We start from the raw sequence: 19,908 nt of genomic DNA on the forward strand, positions 1-19,908 counted from the left end.
CATGTTAGAATAACTTATATATTTAGAAACGATAAATACATTTTATTAGGATTTTCTACGTCTGGAGAAAATATCTTAAACTAAAATGTATGTGAAAAATAGCCATAGGATATCTTTAAGCTTTATATCTACAAAGTTTTTTTCATTTAATATTTATAATGAAAACCCGAAAGCACTCACCTGAATGATTTATACCTATTAAATTTCTCAATATCCTCATTCGATTGGTCAATATCGGGAGCTCAGTTGCTTCTGCAGTCTGTGCCAGTTACTCGAGAAAAAGTATAACATGACTTCCTTGTTTTTGTCGAGAACGAAAATGCAAATATTAACCCCATAATTTTCAAGCATCTGCCATACATCGTGTACAAAAAATTTAGACTCAGGTGGCTGGAGCATGATAGTTCTTCATTATTCTTTGTTAGATGCCATGAAATTATTGTTGAGGTTCCATTACAAACAAAATGATGAAATATGGCCTAAGTGTTGAAAATGTCCTTTCAACACTGGCTCACCCAATCACACACTTTTCGGTAAAGTCATCATCTTCAGTGATGAAAGTAAGCGACAAACTGCCTGCGTTCGGAAAAGAAATTTGAGCCGCACCTTGAGAAAACCAACATAGTTCATTTGCGACCAGCATGGATACAGACTAGCCTGCGCATCCTCGCAGTCTGGTCAGAATCCATGCTGTTCGCTTTCAAAGCCAATTGCAATTAGAGAAACCGTTAGCGACCAGCATGGATCCTGACCAGACTGCGCGGATGCTGGTCGCAAATGCATTATGTTGGTTTTCTCATGGTGCGGCTCATTTACCACTGAAAACGTTCAGTTGTATGAACAAATGAAAAGATATGACTCTATCCGTATTAAAGACATTTATTGTCTTAGAATGAAAAGAAAGTGTCTACTTGTCCGGTAATCACCTATTTTATATAGATTTTCATTATGCATTATCTACATTTGATTTTGGTGTTAGAACAGAAAATTATATCAGTGAAAATCAAATTTAATATCTATTGAGACACATAGGCGTACGGTTACCGACTTGTACACAAATCAGACAACGATTAGTACAGGACAATCGAAAAAGGTAGAGAAAAAATAATAAAACTTGGGTCAGATTTTTTAGCTCTGCATATTCTTCAAGCAGTTCAGACGCTCGACCATGATGGCGAATCTGAGGACATTCAAGGCCCTTTGATGAATTAATAACAGATCATTGTATGAGCGATAGATGTGTACATCTGAAATAAGTAAATCATATATTTCTGATAACCTGTAAGATTCTCCCAAATGATTAGTACACTAAAACTATTTATATCAATTTCTGTTACCCTAAACAGTGTTCATCCATGGATGTTAAACTGAATTTATTAAGTATAAACGCATGACTTTAATTGAATGAAACAAGTTTTATCTACACTACGTGAAAAAGTATCATTACCCTAAAGAATGCAAGGCAATTAACATGGATACAAATAATGTTAAAAAGGAAACTTTTGATGACAAGGAGACAGCCAAAATGACTAGAGGGTCGACTAATATGGTCTACTCTGTGGAGGAAACGCCACCTTGGTACCTGTGTCTGCTGCTTGGGTTTCAGGTCAGTAAATATTAAACTATACTAACACAAATGAGAGCAATGTCCCTCCGAAATTATTCAGTAGTTCGTAATCTAATGTTTTCATTTGTAGATCTACTTGCAAATAAGATATGAGAAAAGATGTCTATTAATTAAAGTTGTCTATAAAATTAGGTCTTATTTAATAAGCATGGATCAAATTAAGCTGTACGTCATACATTATTCATTAAACGGAAAACATTAAACAGTCTCCTTAATGGTGAACGCTAATTAACGCTTAATGCTTATAAATTATTTCGTTTTGATTAGAACATGTTTTCTACTCTACTGCATCTTTTATATGCTATTTTTGTGTTATGGTTTATTGTTTGCTTACAGTTTTGTAATTACTAGAGAGACGCAGATACAAAAAATGTCTGTTTTATTTTGTTCAAAACAACACAATTATATGTAGCATTGTCATTGATATAATATGCAATGATCTATGTTTAGTATTACATTGAGATGAAGAGATTAATCTTTAATCATAACCAATGCTCATATAGTCCAAATTATGTAAATGTGTTCAATATTTATATTTCAATTATTTAGTTTATAGTTTTGTATATATGTTACCTGTCTGTGGTGTTATATTATATTTTTTGTCATAGTTATGTAAATCACTCAAATGTGGAAATAAAGAGTATATATAACTGTAAAAAGTGATTATATGTTTTAAACATAATTTAAGTAGTCCGTATAATGGGTCAGTAATATATTAAACGTAGAACAAATTAACCTGACTGTATATATATATACAATATTAATTTAAGATAAGTTAATATAATGTTGTTATCGTTTTATCTTTCACTGTTTGCTTATATTTCGTGTTATGTTAGACGTTTTGTTTTCCATACAAAAAAATTAAACGGTAGATAGATGATTCAGTTTTCAGCCTACTTAAAACAGTCTGTAAAAAGAGATCAGAAAATTATCTAACTTAAACACATTACGCTTAGCTTTTTATTACAATTGAAGTGCACACTTTCCGTTGTCTCTTTCATATTGAAGGTTAATTAACATAATGCTTACAAATAATTCCGAAGGGATCGCGGGTACATGAGTTCGGTCCCAGTGCGAGACATGTTCCACGTAGAGCACAAAATTGACGCAATTTCTTGACATACTTTGCATTTGTTACAAGTATAACATCAAGTAACATAATTGTATGCCCTATCTCGTATGTTCTACGTGACGATTTAATAAAATACATTGCATCTGAAATCATTCACCCTGTACCTCTGATTTTTACGGTGCCCCTAAAGTGACATGTTACACACATTTTTTCCAATTAGGTAATGTGAGACTTTTTTTGATTTCGTTTAATTTCGTTTAAACGAAATAATCATTTCGTTTAAACGAAATAACTTATTTCGTTTAAACGAAATCATTTCGTTTAAACGAAATAACTATTTCGTTTAAACGAAATAAAAAAAGTCTCAAATTACCTAATTGGAAAAAAAGTGTGTAACATGTCACTTTAGGGGCACCGTAGATTTATGTTGAAAAGTTGGTAATTACTTGCGGAGAAAATGTTACTACTGGAACAGAATCAAGGACACATTGGTTATGTTAACTGCCTGTTAAAACTGTTGAAAAACGGCGGTAAACGCAAAACAAATAAGAATCCTGTAGGAAACAACAGTATAAACCCTGAGGCGAAGAAATCTAACAGGATGTTAGGTATCTTTCACTTTCTTTGTTCATGTTGACAACATTTGACAGGCGATCAGCATTCTACTGTATCAGTCAAAAGGTATAAGGTTTTTCGATAACTGGATCGGAAAACGAGCTACAAGCCTATGACCCATGGCAAATGTTTATATGTAAACAAAATGCAAAAGTTTTCGAAACTAATATATAAACAATTACTAAATAAAATGATTGAAACTGGTGGAATATATATGTATCAACTAAATTTGTAAAGAATGTACACATATAGACATATTACATTTTTTTCAGCATTATTTGACAGCCTTTGGTTCAATCATTGCGGTTCCAATCGTGCTGAGGGAGTACTTCTGCTTAGACGAAGATACTGTAGGACTAGGCGAGCTTATTGGGACTATTTTCTTTGTATCTGGCATCGCAACATTGCTTCAAACAACATTTGGAGTAAGGTAATTTCTACTACAATTGACTTCATGATTCCTTGTTTAAAATCACACTTCGATCCTGTTCGATGTCATCGCCTAGACTCTAGTACTTCTCGTCTAAGTACAATGTTTATGAAACGCTTATATCTTAAGCAGAAAACAATTGATATTTGACAATCAGTCTTTATTAAATTTCAACTAGATCAACTTGTATGTTGAACTTTTTAATTCTTTCACTAAGGTTGTCATAATAATTTACAAGCGGTCATCCAGCTAATTTCACAGAATATTTCAAGAATTCAAGATAACAATTTTCTATCTCAGTTAGTTAGAACTAAGAATCTGAACATTCCCATCCTTTAGGTTCACATTTTATACAAGGGTAGAAACAAAAAGTAAAGTTTCGGCTGTTTACAAGTTATTTTGTGTATTGAAGCTTTAATTGTAATTTTCGTTTACCAAGTACTAATTTCAGATTCAGTTAGCAGTATTATTGTAGAATAAACTTAAGTAACATGTCCGATCAAAAACGTTCCATTAAAGCTATTTAACTGGTTTGCTATTTTTTACAGCACTTTGTATGACGATAATAGACACTTTCATCAGATATATGCTCTTGCGGATTCGATGCATATTTTAACCACGAAATATTATGATATACCCTCACGCTGTTAAAAGGAGTGCTCACTTCTGTTCTTATGGCCATAAACTCGAATTAAAGTTACAACTGCGTAGCTTTGCATTTCATAGCTGATCAATGTCTTTAAGATAATAGAAAGTCATGTAGTAGGAAAACGGTTTATTACGCCAAAAACAGCAAACGATTTTAAATCATTTAGGAAAATGTGACTGTTGAGCAGATAGATACATGTATAAACATGTTAATTATTCACACATGATAAACACATCTATTGTTCCAACATTTAACTGTCAGTAATATTATTTTCTTGATAAGTAATTATTCATATGAAATTATAAACGTTGTTTTTCAAATTCTAATCGCAATCCTCAACTACCACTTTTTATTAGATAAGTGTAAGTGTTTTTTTCAATAATAAAGATATTAGTAACAACAACAATAATAATGATAAACAATCTTATTTTCTGAAGGTTGCTCATTAAAACGCATTGCCTATTTTATTCTTTAGAGAAACATTTTCCTATTCTCTGTATCAACATTATTCATGCAAAGTTTCCTCCAATTTTATTAAAAATCATGCAAAATATTATTTCGTAGCATAAATAGAAATTATGAATGTTGTAAAATCATATAAGTCTGCTATTGAAAATCATTATTGCATGCAACATTAATGTAGAAAGTAAAAGCTAGTCATAAAGACATTGCACTTTTACTGCAATCGTTCAAACAGTAAATTACTCCTGATTTCGTCTAGTAAAAATAGCAGCCTGTCAATCTCGATTTTAATAGCCCATTTTAGTTAAAACTTCTTTAACATATGAACAATTTACGTAAGTCTGATTTACGCATGTAGCACATTTATATGCAGCAATAAACTAATATTTCATACAAAACCACCAAAATCTTTCTAATGCAACTGAGCAAAAATCATAAGACCTTATACAGCTTTACAGCCTGAATCAGTATTGCTAGTTTTATGTTTGATCTAAACCATCGGATCAGGAAAGTTCAACATTGGAGTTTATCACAGCATTAGGATCCAAAGGTGGATCGCCATGGTCAGGCTCTTTTTGTTTTTTTAAAAGCCATATTCGTAATTGAAAATGTTAGCGAACAGCATGGATCCTGACCAGACTGCGCGGATGCGCAGGCTGGTCTGGATCCTTGCTGGTCGCATACCCACTATGTTGGTTTTCCCATGGCACGGCTCATATGTTTTTATCTAAAACAAAAATCAGGATCAGGTAAGAGTTTCAAAATTGGATGTTATAAATCTACAATTACATTAGCGATGAAAAGGAGTTCTCCTAATAATACAGGTCTTTTTTGTTTTTTTAAAAAAGGCACATTTTCACGTAATTATTTAAATGTTGTAAAATTGATAATTGAGCCGCGCCATGAGAAAACAAACGTTGTAGCTTTGCGACCAGGATAGATCCAGACCAGCCTTCGCTTTCAAAGCCTATTACAATTAGAGAAACCTTTAGTGAACAACATGGTCCTGACCAGACTGCGCGGATGCGCAGGCTGGTCTGGATCCATGCTGGTCACAAAGCCACTATGTTGGTTTTCTCATGGCGCGGCTCATATTAATTTTGTGTAGTACGTTCAACAACTATTTAGTTAGATGCGTTATAAATGTGTGTTTTGACGTACTCATAGTCATTTGGGTCACGCTTTTTATGCAGGTTAATACAATATAAAGAATCTCAAATCGCAGAAGCTTCCCTTATACCCCTTTGCTTGCATTTTGAAACGCACAGAGCCAATGTATTGTTTTCAGAAAAGAAAAGCTAGTAAATCAGCTGAATGACTGCAGGCTCCCTTGTTGTACACTAACAGAAGAAAATGCTACTTTGATTCATATATTACTAACTATTCCATAGAACTATTTAGTTTGATGCCTGCGAACTGTGTCTGCATTTCAGTAAATATGCAGTGTCGTTTACATAATGCTAAATCAATAATTGAACAGTTTTTCATTAATATACTTTCTTGCAAAGATAAATTGTCAATATGTAAGGTAGAAATATTAAGTAGTTATAATTTATAGGTTACCAATAGTTCAAGGTGGGACTCTAAGTTTCATCGCACCGGCTGTAGCCATAATGCTTCAACCACAGTGGCAATGTCCATACACAGAGGCTAGAAAAGCTAGTAAGTAATATGTACAGAAACACATCTTAGGTAATATTCTTCAAATTCAGTGTCTTCTGACAAATACAGTCTCACAACAAACGAACACCATACGTTTCATGACAAGTTAATTTTTGCATAGGAAGCATTTTAACCCTGCAAATTGAGAGACTATTGCTGAAGACAACAGTTTGATTTTTAATAAACGTGGTTTGTATTCACCGGATTGTCTGGACTTTTAACACACTGCTGTTTAATAAATATGTATTATGTTCTATAAATAGTATTTCATATTAAATGATAATATAGCAGAATCAGGTCGTCGGAAAGAACCACGCATAATTCTTAACCTGATCCTCTTATGAGTTTTCAAGAACTGGAGAACTTTATTTACATTAAGCTCAAATAAATAGATGTAACCTTGATCAAAACTTAAATTCACGTACTGTTTTGCTAAAAATATTTTTGAATCTTTTGTGGTTTTAGACGAAAGCATAGTCAATTTCACAGCTATTGGCTTACCTGACATTGGAAGTGACGGCCATCGAGAGATTTGGATGTCAAGAATAAGAGAGGTAGTCGATACATAAATTTTTACCATTTTATACCCTGGACTATGTCTTTGGTTGAACATGAAAATACAAAATGATTTTGAATAGAATAAAGATATATAATATTATGTCATTTATTGAAAAGAAACCGTTAGAAGAGGAGTGAGGGTCTACTGGTTAAGGTATCGGCAGCTCTAGTCGGAGGTCTTATGTTCGAACCAAACGTCCGCATTTTCTCATATGACACCAGTTCTGGCTTTTCGGAGAAGCGAACTTGAAAGTAACCAAATAATCTTCAAGCTTTCAAATTACATGATGACAAGAAAATTGAAAATACCCGAGCGATGAAATGTACACCAAGACATAATAAGCATAACCCGGGATAAAGGTGCGTAGAAAAGAACGTTGCATTTTTAGTCCGTTGGTCTAACTGCTGGTATTCACGATGAAACAGGTCATTATTTCGTTTGCGAAGCACCTCTGTAAGTAACAAAAACTAAACCCTCTTAGAACAACTAAATGGATGCATGCGTTCATGTGTTACAAGTTAATATTTCAAGCTGTCACAGTATGTCCAGGCGGGATGGCTGTAATTACAATCTGACTAAAGTACTTGATCTTCTAAACGAAGATCTGAGAACGACCCATTCACATTCGTCTTCTGTATATTTTGGATTTCCAATATTGCTATTTTTATTTTCGCAAATCTATTTTTGTTTGAACCAACCAGACAACTTGTTCGAATGTCAAAGAGTAAGAAAATTTTTGCAGTTAATCCAGGGCTCGAACCCGGGACCTCTCATTTACAAAGCAAGTGCTCTACCGACTGAGCTAACCGGCTATCTGACATCTTTCAACATAAAAATTGTTGATATCAAAACCCACGGCTTTTAAAGCTTGCAGGATATTGTAAGGTAGCTTTTGATTGGCTAGCGGAAGGGTTGTCAGAACGAGGCCATGAATAGCTCGTTGTCAGATCCTATGTGTTACAAGTTAATATTTCAAGCTGTCACAGTATGTCCAGGCGGGATGGCTGTAATTAGCACCTGACCATCAGAATGTGTATCAGTTACCTATTCATAACAAGCGTCGTCAACTTTTAGCACTTTAGTTGTTCACATTTCTTGTGTAAAAATGTGTTAGATCTATATGTTTCCTTACTTACAGCTAACAAAGTGTATATCACTGAGAACTAAAACCTAAAATGCAAGTAGAATACTTTTTATCCCTCAGTTTTTTTTCTGTGTACAGTGATACTTTACAGACAGAAAAATGTACCATATACCATTGTTAAGAAAATAAAATCAAAAGCATGTGGAACGATAGTTCAAAAAAATGTGAATTATTCGACTAAACATAAAAAACTTGTTACAGATTCAAGGTGCCGTAATGGTGGCTTCATTATTCCAAATTGTGGTTGGATTCAGTGGTCTCCTTGGTATCATACTCAAGTTTGTCGGTCCATTAGCAGTGGCGCCAACTATAACACTTATTGGAATGTCACTGTTTTCCGCAGCAGCTAATAAAGCAGCCCAACAATGGTGGATTGCCTTAGTGTCAGTTGATGTAACTTTAATAACGCTCTATTTTCTAATATCCTCTCATCGTCAGACTTTCAGATTTAAAGTAGAGTTAGGCCTAATCTACACGATATGCTATTTCATATCTGTTGTATCAGATCTAAATATCAAAGAAATTAGAACATATCATATTCTTTCTGCAAGCTAATCAATATGTAGATACTTGTACGGGATTGGTGATTACGTTAAAACAATGGTTTTGAAAAAGAAGCACAAATAATCAAAGCTAACAAGGGGACACATTGCAAGTTCAGCAGAACTTGTCATGTTGCGAGTTCTTTCTAAAAAGATCAGGACTAAAACATTGCAAAAGGTAACCAAGAATATAATGACTGAGCTTGGAAGACTTGTATCCTCGGGTGTCTGTAGTACTTACAGTGTAATGTATGTTTCCTGTGTAATCAGCAGGATAAATATTTTGAATTAATATAAAAAAGAATTAACATAGACTGGGTGCTGAAGAAAAAATCCATCAATGAGAATACTATGTAAACTCGAAAAGCTGATCTGCTCTTCATATCGCATTTAACATGTAATGTAAACTAAGCTCTAACAAAAGTGAGGTAGGAGATACATTTATTGAAACGTCAGTTTTTAACTTCTTTTGGCATACAGCTTATTATTTTGTACTAATATAATATTCTTGCGTAACGTTCATGATTTTGCTTTTATGATGTATGTCATGTTAGAAAATTGCTAGTATTTTAGCGACTTCGCATATAGTCCGATAATGGCAGTTATAACAAGAATTTCATATGTATAAATTAACCGATTGTCTTCTTATATTGAAAACAAGACAGATTACGTACATTTTACTTTGATGTTGACTTTTGGACATTGTCTACACGTTGATTGTATATTTCGATATGAATAACGTGAGTAGTGGAAAGCCGTAAGAGTTTGATTTCACTTTTGTCATGCATCTCCTGTACAAAAACAACAACTCGTGGTTCAACGTTATACCTCTAGATTTACTGTATTAACAAAATGTTTAAAGTAATTGTACGGAAAACATGACAATTGTCTGTACAATATGTAATAAACTATGTCTTGCACATCCAAGGAATGAATATTTTTATGCAAAAATGATGACTAGCTAATATGTATAACATACTAAAATAATCTAATAATCTACTTATTTGATACTGATATATGTTTTATTTTTGTGTTTTAACTATCTCAATTTAACGACGTTATGATTACAAAAGAGTTTTGTAACCACTGAAGCATCCTGCACATTACTGATAGTAAGATAAAAAAGTAATTTAAAAGCTGCTTTTCGTCTCAAGTTTTTTGGAAACAAATATGCTTTTAGTTAATACTTTTATTGCCTTGTCATCTTAATTTTAGATTATTTAAACATTTAAATACATTTCATATATTGCTTCTTAAGATTTATCTATATAATTTAAAAAGTTAAACATTCTAAAACCTGTGGGAAAATGTTTGGTAACATAGTATTTTATCCATTTGTATCAAATTCATTAGGATTAAACGATTTCTTCAAAAGACTTTAAGTTTTAAATAAATGTCTAGACAAAAGTATATCAGTTGTCGAGTGTTTACCGCCGCCGGCATGGTCAACATGGGATGACTTTGTCACTCATCGCATACTTGCATATTCGGGAGTTATCAATCTGGGCTTAATGTTTTGTGGTTCTGTGAACGCGCGCTAGCGCTAGCCAAAATAAAGAGTGGAGAGGCACATATTTGAGTAGTCACTTAAAACTCGACAACAATAAATATAAAAGTTCACGTAGCTATACACGAACTATCCTCAAATCTTACCTTAAATGAATGACATGTCTACGAAATATTATGCATTTTTATCATATTAGAATGTTTATTTCAGAACCATGTTTCTGGTCACACTGTTTAGTCAGTTCCTAGGGAAAATTAAAATTCCTTGTATGACCGGAATGGACGGAAGGAAGTGCAAAACAACAAAACTACCAGTGTTTGATTTATTTCCGGTTCGAATATGCTTTATTTAAGGGCTTTTAATTTATGCCATACGCATTCAATTATTATTTCTTTGTAACATACTTACACTTGGAAATGTTTGTATTTGGTATTCATAAAAACCTTACTTGTTATTCCTCTGACAGAAATCATGCGACATTTATCGAAGAAAGATGGTTTTAAACGTTTCAGTAAACTCTTCGAAAGACATACTTAGATCTATGATATGGGACTTAAGATCCCAAACACCACCAAGTCATAACAGAATGTCCTTTAATATGTGCTCGTGGATAGTTCTTTCATCCTATCTTAATGGAAAAAATGCATTTGTATTATATATTAAATGTATAAATAATATGATTCGTGGTCAAAAGTTTTGTTGTGTAACACTTTCAGATATTGCTTGCAATGGTTATTACATGGATCATTTGTGCTATCCTAACGGCAACGGAAGTTCTTCCTAACATACCAGGGAAGTGGGGTTACAACGCCCGAACGGATACAAAGAACTATGTTTTACAGCAATCGGAATGGTTTCGTTTCCCATACCCAGGTAATACAACAGGGTTATTATTACAGAAGCTCGATCTGGAATGCTGTATTCGGCTAGAGTGGATTTTTGCCAGATCGGATCCAACCTTGCAAAATCAACGAGAGCCGAATACAAATTCCCAGATCTAGCTACTGTTATAATGACCCTTTTATTATATACCTCTACTTTTTTTGTTTGTTGTTCGTTATTGAACGAAATCTTCAATGTTAATCGATATTAAAATGGAACTCAGTGAAGTTTTTATGTGTGCTATTTATGGACAAGAGGATAGAACTGTGTCTGGTCATGCATATTTATGAAAGTTGTCCGGCAGCATACAATACAAAAGGTACAATACAGAATTTAAAAGGTACAATACGGAGTTTTTTCTGCCTGTTTCATACTTGATTGTGAAGTACAAGCTGATCTTTTATTTAATTGTTTGTTCGTTCGTTTAATATCGGTTAGGCATTTAAACAGTATTTTAGTTATAACACGGGCTAGTTAATATAATCAAAGTTTCTGAATTTCTTATTGGGTTTTAGCTTCCATATGTGCGATGACTTCAGACCAAAACTAAAAGCATATGCCTTCTTGTGACCTAGTCGGTAGTTTTTCGCCGTCCTGCAATGCGGACCCAGTAAAACGTTCGTGTCAGTCAATGAACTGTCATTTAATTCCATTCGGATTTTAAATTTGAATATACGGCCAAGTGAATCAAGACATAGAGTTTAATTTCTGTGGTGCAAACACGAATAAATTGAACGGTCATATCAGTAATATCGCTAAAGTCTGTAAATGTGTAGTGAAACCTTTCACAAACACAAAATTATGCTCGTCTTTCCGTAACCAGTGTTTCAGTGGTCAAATTCCTTTGATTACTGAAAACGGTGTCTTCTGATTGTTGTAAAACGAATAAAGTGTTACACTATTCTCTTCTGATACCAGTCCAAAGTGTATAGGAACCTTCGTCGTAAATTTTATTACGCGACTGGTCTGTCTTACACATGGTTTTTCTTTTGTTTTAGATATTCCATAACTCTACCCTTTCTTCACACAATTTACTAAGGGTGTGTTCAGAATCCTCTGAGTGGTCAAGGGAATACTACCAACACGAGCAGGCATTACTTAAAATAGTACGGAACATACCCTTTGCAAAAACAATACGTCCGCTAAAATTCTTGAACACTCATCGTTTGATCCTAAATATAAACATAATAAAATAATAGGCTAAAATTTTTGAATATATCGCAAAACAAATGTGGAAAGATTTTCAAATGAAGGGACGGGCAGACAGACGGACAAGAGGATGGACATTGCTTTTAAGTCATTCGCCCCTACTTTCCAGATAAATCACCAGTGGGAATGTCAGTATCATATGAACAGCTGTTTTTTATTGCTTGCTAGTGAGTTCGTAGTACACAACACTGTTAAATGCTCATAATCTTCCGAGAGAACAAATCAACAATTCAGCAAATCGGTCTGCCTTATTAAGATAGCATTCAAATATCATGTGTATGACTTTTAAAAGTTAAACAATGTATTCGCAGGGAGAGTGTTGAAGACTGGAGTTAAGAAGTGAAAGATTTTCAATTTTCAGTTGAAAACGACAAGTAAGTCAACTTCAAAATTGAAGCGGTAGGAGAATGTAAATTAAACGAGATAGGGGTGGGTAAACGGATTTTCCTACTGGTTGGTACGGTGGCAATGGTGAGAAGGGTAAAAGTGGAGTACACAATTTAAGAAAGAAAAAAATGACAAAAAATCAAGGGTCTCGATGGGAAAGTAATCTCATTGACTTTGACTTTTTTTTTGGTTCCTTAACCAATACGTGTCTGCAATCTCACTAAGACCAGATTCTAGTGTGCCCTTTAAAAATGTTAATGGCAGTAAAAATGTTTCTGTTAAATTATGCAATACAACCTGAATCTAAGTTATTACAATATTTGATCACAATGACTTTGAGTGGGAAACTTTTCGGGTCGACGGACGTACGGATATCGCCATAATACAATTGTACCAGCATTCATGATGAAAAAATGTGGAAAACTTTTCGGGTCGCCAGACATACGAATATCGTCATAATATAAAAATTCCTTCTTCCGTCAAGCGTTGAAACTTGCTTTCATGTTACTATATTCTTGTTCTAAATTAACAAACAGGACAATGGGGTGCTCCCACTGTTAGTGTAGCTAGTGTGTTCGGAATGATGGCCGGTGTTATAGCCTCCATGATAGAATCTGTAGGTGACTACTATGCATGCGCCAGACTTTCTGGAGCCCCACCCCCACCTACACATGCCATAAACAGAGGAATTGGTATAGAAGGAATTGGCTGCCTTTTAGCTGGAGCAATTGGGACTGGTAACGGCACCACGTCATACAGTCATAATATTGGAGTAATAGGACTCACCAAGGTAATGAAAGAGATCGTGTACTAGCCATGAGCATGTTACAGGTACCAGAGTACACGCAAAATTTGACTTAAAACTGTTACAGATTTTGCATATTTTTATTTTTTCTTTAAAAAAAAAATTTCGGCTCCAAACATATAAAGGTCTTTGAATATTGTTTAGTTTGTGTATTTGTCCTTAAGGTATCCGATCCACAAATAAGCAAGTTCTATATAACTGTGCTATAAAAAATATATCAAATATTGATGCCTGGTTAACTCATATAATTTTGGTATCATTTCCAAGTGTATAGTCTACTGATAAAAGTAAATGTAAATTACATTACAAAAATATTTATAGATTTTTTTACTTTAAAGTCTTCAACAGTTTCTATACTTTAACAGAAATCAAATTATTACAGTGTAAAATTCAACATTTTGCAGTCAAAACCATGACTGTAGTAATTCGTGCATATTTTGTATGGTCATCTTGTTTACTAATTCTTGTTCAGCAGACATAAAACTTTCAAATGATACCAAAAAACATAGGGTCACCAGGCATTGAAATTTAAACTATTTGTTGATCTTAAGTAAATAGACAATGGGCAACGTCTGCTGCAGATTGGGCCTTGGTTGACAAGGTTACGTTCACTTATCATTTGCCGCCTTTGCTTCGAACACCCTAGATGTAGATTATTTTATGTGACGATGCCATGCAGTTTTCTAAGAGACGCTCAGCTCAAGAGCCATAATACCTAGAAGAGCACCTCTTGTCGTCCATTAAATTCTGGAATGTCATTATGTTACGTTAATTTTTCCAGTTGGATTTAAAAGCCAACTAAACAAACAATCATCTAAGTATCAGTTAAGTTATCTAAATATTCTAACTTTCTACTTTTATTTTAAACATATTTTATTGCAAACGAATTGTTACATGTATGTATATAATATACACATCCGTTATTTTGAAATAGGTAAGTGAAAGTCTGAAAAACATCTTAATTAACATATGCATTGAAATTAGAAGCAAACTGGTTGGGCCAAATTAGAGACGGTCCTCTCCCAAGAACAGGTTAAAGTAACAGAAGGATAATTTTACATAAACATGTATTATTATACAGAGAAGAATGGTACCCAAAACTCGAATGGTTAGTTGTATGAGCCTAAAGTAGATCCCTCGTCAGGTCAGAGACGTCTTTGATGCAGGTTTACCCCGATACTTCTGTTATTATTCATACCCTATGTTTATCTGAAGTTAACACGTATTTTTTTATCTTAGGTTGGTAGCCGTCGAGTCGTTCAAGTTGGAGGTGTTATAATGATACTCCTCGGCTGTCTGGGAAAGATCGGAGGCCTCTTTTCGACTATTCCCGATCCAGTTATAGGTGGCATGTTTATGATAACATTTGGTAAGTCTAAAATTGAATCGTTCATTTCTGTCATAATGATCTGTCAAAAAGATGTATTGCAATATTTAATTTTTAATTGATTCCTTTCCTATCACGGTAGTATTGTCAACAATCCACCGGTCATCTAAGAGAAGATCTTTTGGAAGCGTACCTAGTAGACATTTTACATCCGTCATTCGGCACTTAAAATATTGCTGTTGTGATACAGACGTATTGAAACTTTCAAATATAATTCACATTCACAAAAAAAAAATACATTCATCAAACTCTTTACATGTTCAGAAAATAACAAGTTGAAACTGAAATTTCAACAAAATCAAAAAATGCAATGAAATAATTTTGTTTATCTTATGACCTTTACACATTATCAAAAATCGCAAATGTATACCTTGATGTATTGTTGTTTATAATCGTTCAGATATCAGTAAAGATACCTAGTAGTAGCCGTTTGATTATATCTTATACGTGTTCAAGTATCAACCTAAATTAAAATTTGGTTCTTAAATATGACAGGGTAGATTAGACCTTTTAGTTTTATTTTTATGATTTTCAATAGTTAAATTTTATTTTTATTTTTTTTTACGAAGGCTGTTCAAAAATAACGTAGTCTTTTGCTGTCAAAAGCTGACTTTTGTTTATAGTGCAATGTGAGATATATGTTTGTAATTCGCAATCTTTGTGTACTTCGGTCGGTCATACATTTTTGTTTACATGCGAAGCACGTAGAACGTTTTAATTTCCATAGCTACGCGTAACCGGCACAGTCGCTTTCATCTGTGATGATATGAATCCGACCGCTAATGTTCACACTGAAAGTCAACTTTTTTTTTACTGAAATGTGCCTCACCATGTCAAGACGCCATGTACCAAAGGTATGACGTCATTCAGGCGTGGGAGGTAGGAATAAACAACACCTGAACTTAGTGAGTAATGCTGTTGATATCGTCATCGGTTCGCTTAGATAATCAGACGTTCGCTTTGTTACATAAAGATTTTGTCAAACATCAAGTGAAATTTATAAACCAATGAAGCAGACGACATAATAATGTTCAGTCATCTAAGTCTTGATCACGTTTTGCAAATGGCCCAAAATTGCTAAAAGACAGAGAAGGTCGATTGAGATAATAGGAAGTCCGTGATTTGACATTAATGTCACTGTTTGATGCCTTGAGTAAAGACTAACTGCTCATGGTGTGCACTCCCTGTCTGAGACGCTTGCCATAAGTATTCATACTGTTTTCAGTATTCGTACCAAACAACTTCGTATGACTTAGGTATTATTAATTAAGATTCATTAAAACAATATACAAATATAAATTAATACAAGCTAATGAAAGCATCTAGATAAGGTCAATACGTCGTTAACGTCGTTGAAAGATGATCACCGTGCACTGGATCAGTGTAAGTGACTGTTTTCGAGGAGGTGTATGATCATTATCACATCAGATTTGCAAATCACGATGGTCTATTTCTTGTTTTGCTTCATTAAAGTATATAAGAGCTATAGACAAAGTCTACGTTATTTTTTAACATCCCTCGTTGAGTCACATGTACACAATTTTGTTGATATGGTCATTTGTCCAGGTTTAAATGGTAGGGGAATGTGTAAGGTGTCCCTCCCGGCATTATTTCTTCATGTTGGGCTCTTTTGCCTGAAATAATCTTCCTCCACAATTATCGCTATAAAACCATGTTCGTGTTACTCTCAATCTAATAAAAAAATCCTTAATGATTCTCTCTTTCAAACACTCATTTATTCCCATGATTTTGTTTTGAAATTTTTATTTGCAGGAATGATAACGTCTGTTGGGTTATCGAATTTACAGTATGTAGACTTAAACTCGTCAAGAAATCTTTTCATCCTCGGTGTTTCTTTATTCTTTGGGTTCAGTATGCCGAACTGGATGTCAGCAAATCGAGATGTCATACAAACAGGTAATAGAGAAATAAGCATTTCATTCGTGCGCGGCTGCGCGTACTTTAAGGATATTTGTACATTTGTACATAGATTTATATTATACATAATATATATTCTTCCAATTGAAAAAGGTCTAAATAATCATTATTTAACCTATGCTTTGCAAAAAACGTTCTTAATATTCATAAATATTCTACAGCTTTTCTCATTTTATTTTGAAATCTCAGTTTGGTCCAATCTAAAAATACAAAACACCATAACCTACCTAATCCTGATAGTCGCGCGTCAATTTGGAATGTCAGTTATATACAAATGCTGCTAATGAACAACACAAAGGCTCTTCAACAAAGTCCATTACATATTTTGTAGCCAGTTTTGCATTTGGACATGGACAAACGTTTCTGACGTTTCCTGATACTTTTTAGGCAATAAAGTGATTACCAAGATTTGTACTTTTGAGACGTTTTCAGTACAATTGTAGGTTAATAGTTTCGTCACCAGATACTGATAACAGTCGTCTCCGATGTTTCCTGTTCATTTTGTTTGTTGGCAATAACATAGTCGGCCAGACATGTCTTACATAATTTTGTAATTAGTTTGATAGTTTAGTAGACAAGATATTGACTGCATTCTCAGACGTTTCCAGAATAATGAATAGGCAATAGTGTAGATGATTACATATTGATTTTTTCCTATTTTCCAGTATATTTTATAGGTAATAGTTCAGTTGTAAAGATCCTGACAGCCTTTTCTGACTTTTGATATATATCGTAGACAAAATTGCACTTGTCCGGATATTAAAAATATTTAAAATCCTTCTCAGATATTACCTGTATAGGCGATAATGTAGATGGCCTGATACTGACAGACCTTTCAGATGTTACCTGTTGATTTTACAGACAATAGTATAGTAAACCAGATAAGCAGTATTTTCAAAAGTTACCTGTCTATATTGTAGGAAACAGTGTAGTCGACCAGATATTGTCAGAGTTTACAGATGCTACCTGTATTTTGTAGGCATTACTGTAGCCGACCAGACACTGCAACCTTCTCAGATATTATGCAATATTATAGATGACCAAATATTAATATTGTCTTTTAGATGTTATCTGTATACTCTGTAGACAATAATGTAATTGACAAGATATTGATATTCTTCTTTGATGCTACGTATGTATTTTGTAGGCAACGATGTAGTCGACCAGATATTAACAGTTTTACTCAGCACAAGTATGTTTGTTGGCGGAGCACTTGGTCTTATTCTAGATAACGCCATACCTGGTAAATACGTGTTCCATAGTTATCCGATATAAAAGGGTTTTTTTAATACTAAACCTGACAACAGCTTGAATTTCATAAACGGGGAGACAATCAGTGGTGAGACTAATTGCTTTAAACGTAATAATGACATCCCAACGTTCTATGCGTCGAAAGGTTGACCGTTTCAAATGTTTGTTTAGACGTAATTGCCTTAGTTTATTTACAATTTTGAATGAGAAAAAGCTAGAAATAGATAGAGTTATGTAATTAAACTGCACTGATTTGCAAGGTTGTACTTTGTTCTCTTGGATTTTTAAAGGCTGGATCACACGATGCGCAAGTGTCATCCATGCATAGAAAAAATCCTAATACAACTTTGCTGATAATGATACTGCTATTATAACCATATTTTAGTCATCTCAAGATGATAATTTAAACCATTTCTGTTTCATAAATGATAAGAAAAGAAACGTTTAATTGTTGTTGCAATATGCTTAATTACATCGTATATGCATTATTGTTTGCCAAAAGTAGAACACCAACCCACATGTTACCTCTGAACTGGTAGTAATGTAAATTCTTTTCTGAGTAGAAAAACTTTGTAATGGTCTGATAGCAAATGAAAAAGTATTCGATTAATGGCTGAGGAAACATTATTTTGCATTATTAGGTACAGAAGAAGAAAGGGGAATTAAGAAATGGAGAACTGCATTATCAGAAGATGGCGATAATAACGGAAGATCTGATATGCATATCTATGATTTCCCGCTGATTCAGAGATGTTTCGACAAAGTTCGTATATTTGAATATATACCATTCTGTCCAACATTCATGAGACCAAGGAGTACTGAAACACTTGAAGTATATGTCGATGAGGAAAAGGAGAAGTCAAAAAGCAGAGAAGCTGACTTGACTTATGTTGCTGACAATATTGCAATGACAACAAATGATGAACAATTTAATACAAAATTCTAAGAATTTGTCTGTGGGCGTAGTGTTTTTAGTTATTTTACACAATAGATTGATATGTTAAAGTTCCCATATATACTCATTTTATCGCATATCGAATAACATTTATTATTCCTTGCTACATAATATGTAATTTTGAAATATATTAAAATGGTAATAAAATTGTATGATACAAACTACAATGGTTATTAGATAATAATTCTGATGTAATAACTCAATTACCTTCTTCCCATTATACTGGCGCAGACACATCACTAATAATTATAGCAAAAGGAAAGCTAAATGTATTTATGTTGCTGCTGTTCTTGTTGTGTTGATGGAGATTATGTCTGTTTAAAGAAAGAACATGATGAACAGTAATGTTGGTATGAGGCAGTCAACTATACCAATTTGTACAGTTGAAAATTAAGTTGGAGTAGTTAAACAGTAGAGCAAACTTACCGTTCGGAAAAAAAATCTATGGGATTTTCCCTACTTCCCGAATGGGAAACTTGACACTAAATATAGTAACTTGTGTCCTGTTCAGGAAGCAAACTCATAGCTTTTTACTTGTTTATTTCAAAAGGCTTGGTGCTCTAGGGACTTTGGTTAGTTTTGTTTATATCAGCTCTTACATAAAATGAGAACACTTCAGTAAATTGATTTCCTCCCAAATGTACATGCATGTAAATAATATGTCTCAGTTTTTCGATGGGGAAGTTAAGTTTCCAATTCGAGAAACTTTGAAATTTAGAAATTCTAAAGTTGAATAAAAAATTTATTAGGAAATTAAAAAAAATTGAACGGTAGAAAAATATCTTGGGCTTAAAATGGTGTGTTTTATTTAATGATATCATGTAT

General features: G+C 33.6%; 1 protein-coding gene across 1 annotated transcript; it reads left to right on the top strand.

Annotated features, from left to right (window-relative positions):
• Positions 1–1,179: 1,179 nt before the first annotated feature.
• Positions 1,180–19,250, top strand: LOC123536977 (solute carrier family 23 member 1-like). The gene is made up of 12 exons (XM_045320504.2): positions 1,180–1,606; positions 3,587–3,744; positions 6,414–6,517; positions 6,983–7,071; positions 8,422–8,603; positions 10,480–10,600; positions 10,986–11,142; positions 13,284–13,537; positions 14,792–14,921; positions 16,713–16,856; positions 18,025–18,120; positions 18,770–19,250. The coding sequence occupies exons 1-12, from the start codon at positions 1,472–1,474 to the stop codon at positions 19,072–19,074; spliced, it is 1,875 nt and encodes a 624-aa protein (XP_045176439.2). The 5' UTR covers positions 1,180–1,471; the 3' UTR covers positions 19,075–19,250.
• Positions 19,251–19,908: the final 658 nt, after the last annotated feature.

This window comes from Mercenaria mercenaria, chromosome 17 (assembly GCF_021730395.1).
Source record: "Mercenaria mercenaria strain notata chromosome 17, MADL_Memer_1, whole genome shotgun sequence".
Lineage (NCBI taxonomy): Eukaryota > Metazoa > Mollusca > Bivalvia > Venerida > Veneridae > Mercenaria > Mercenaria mercenaria.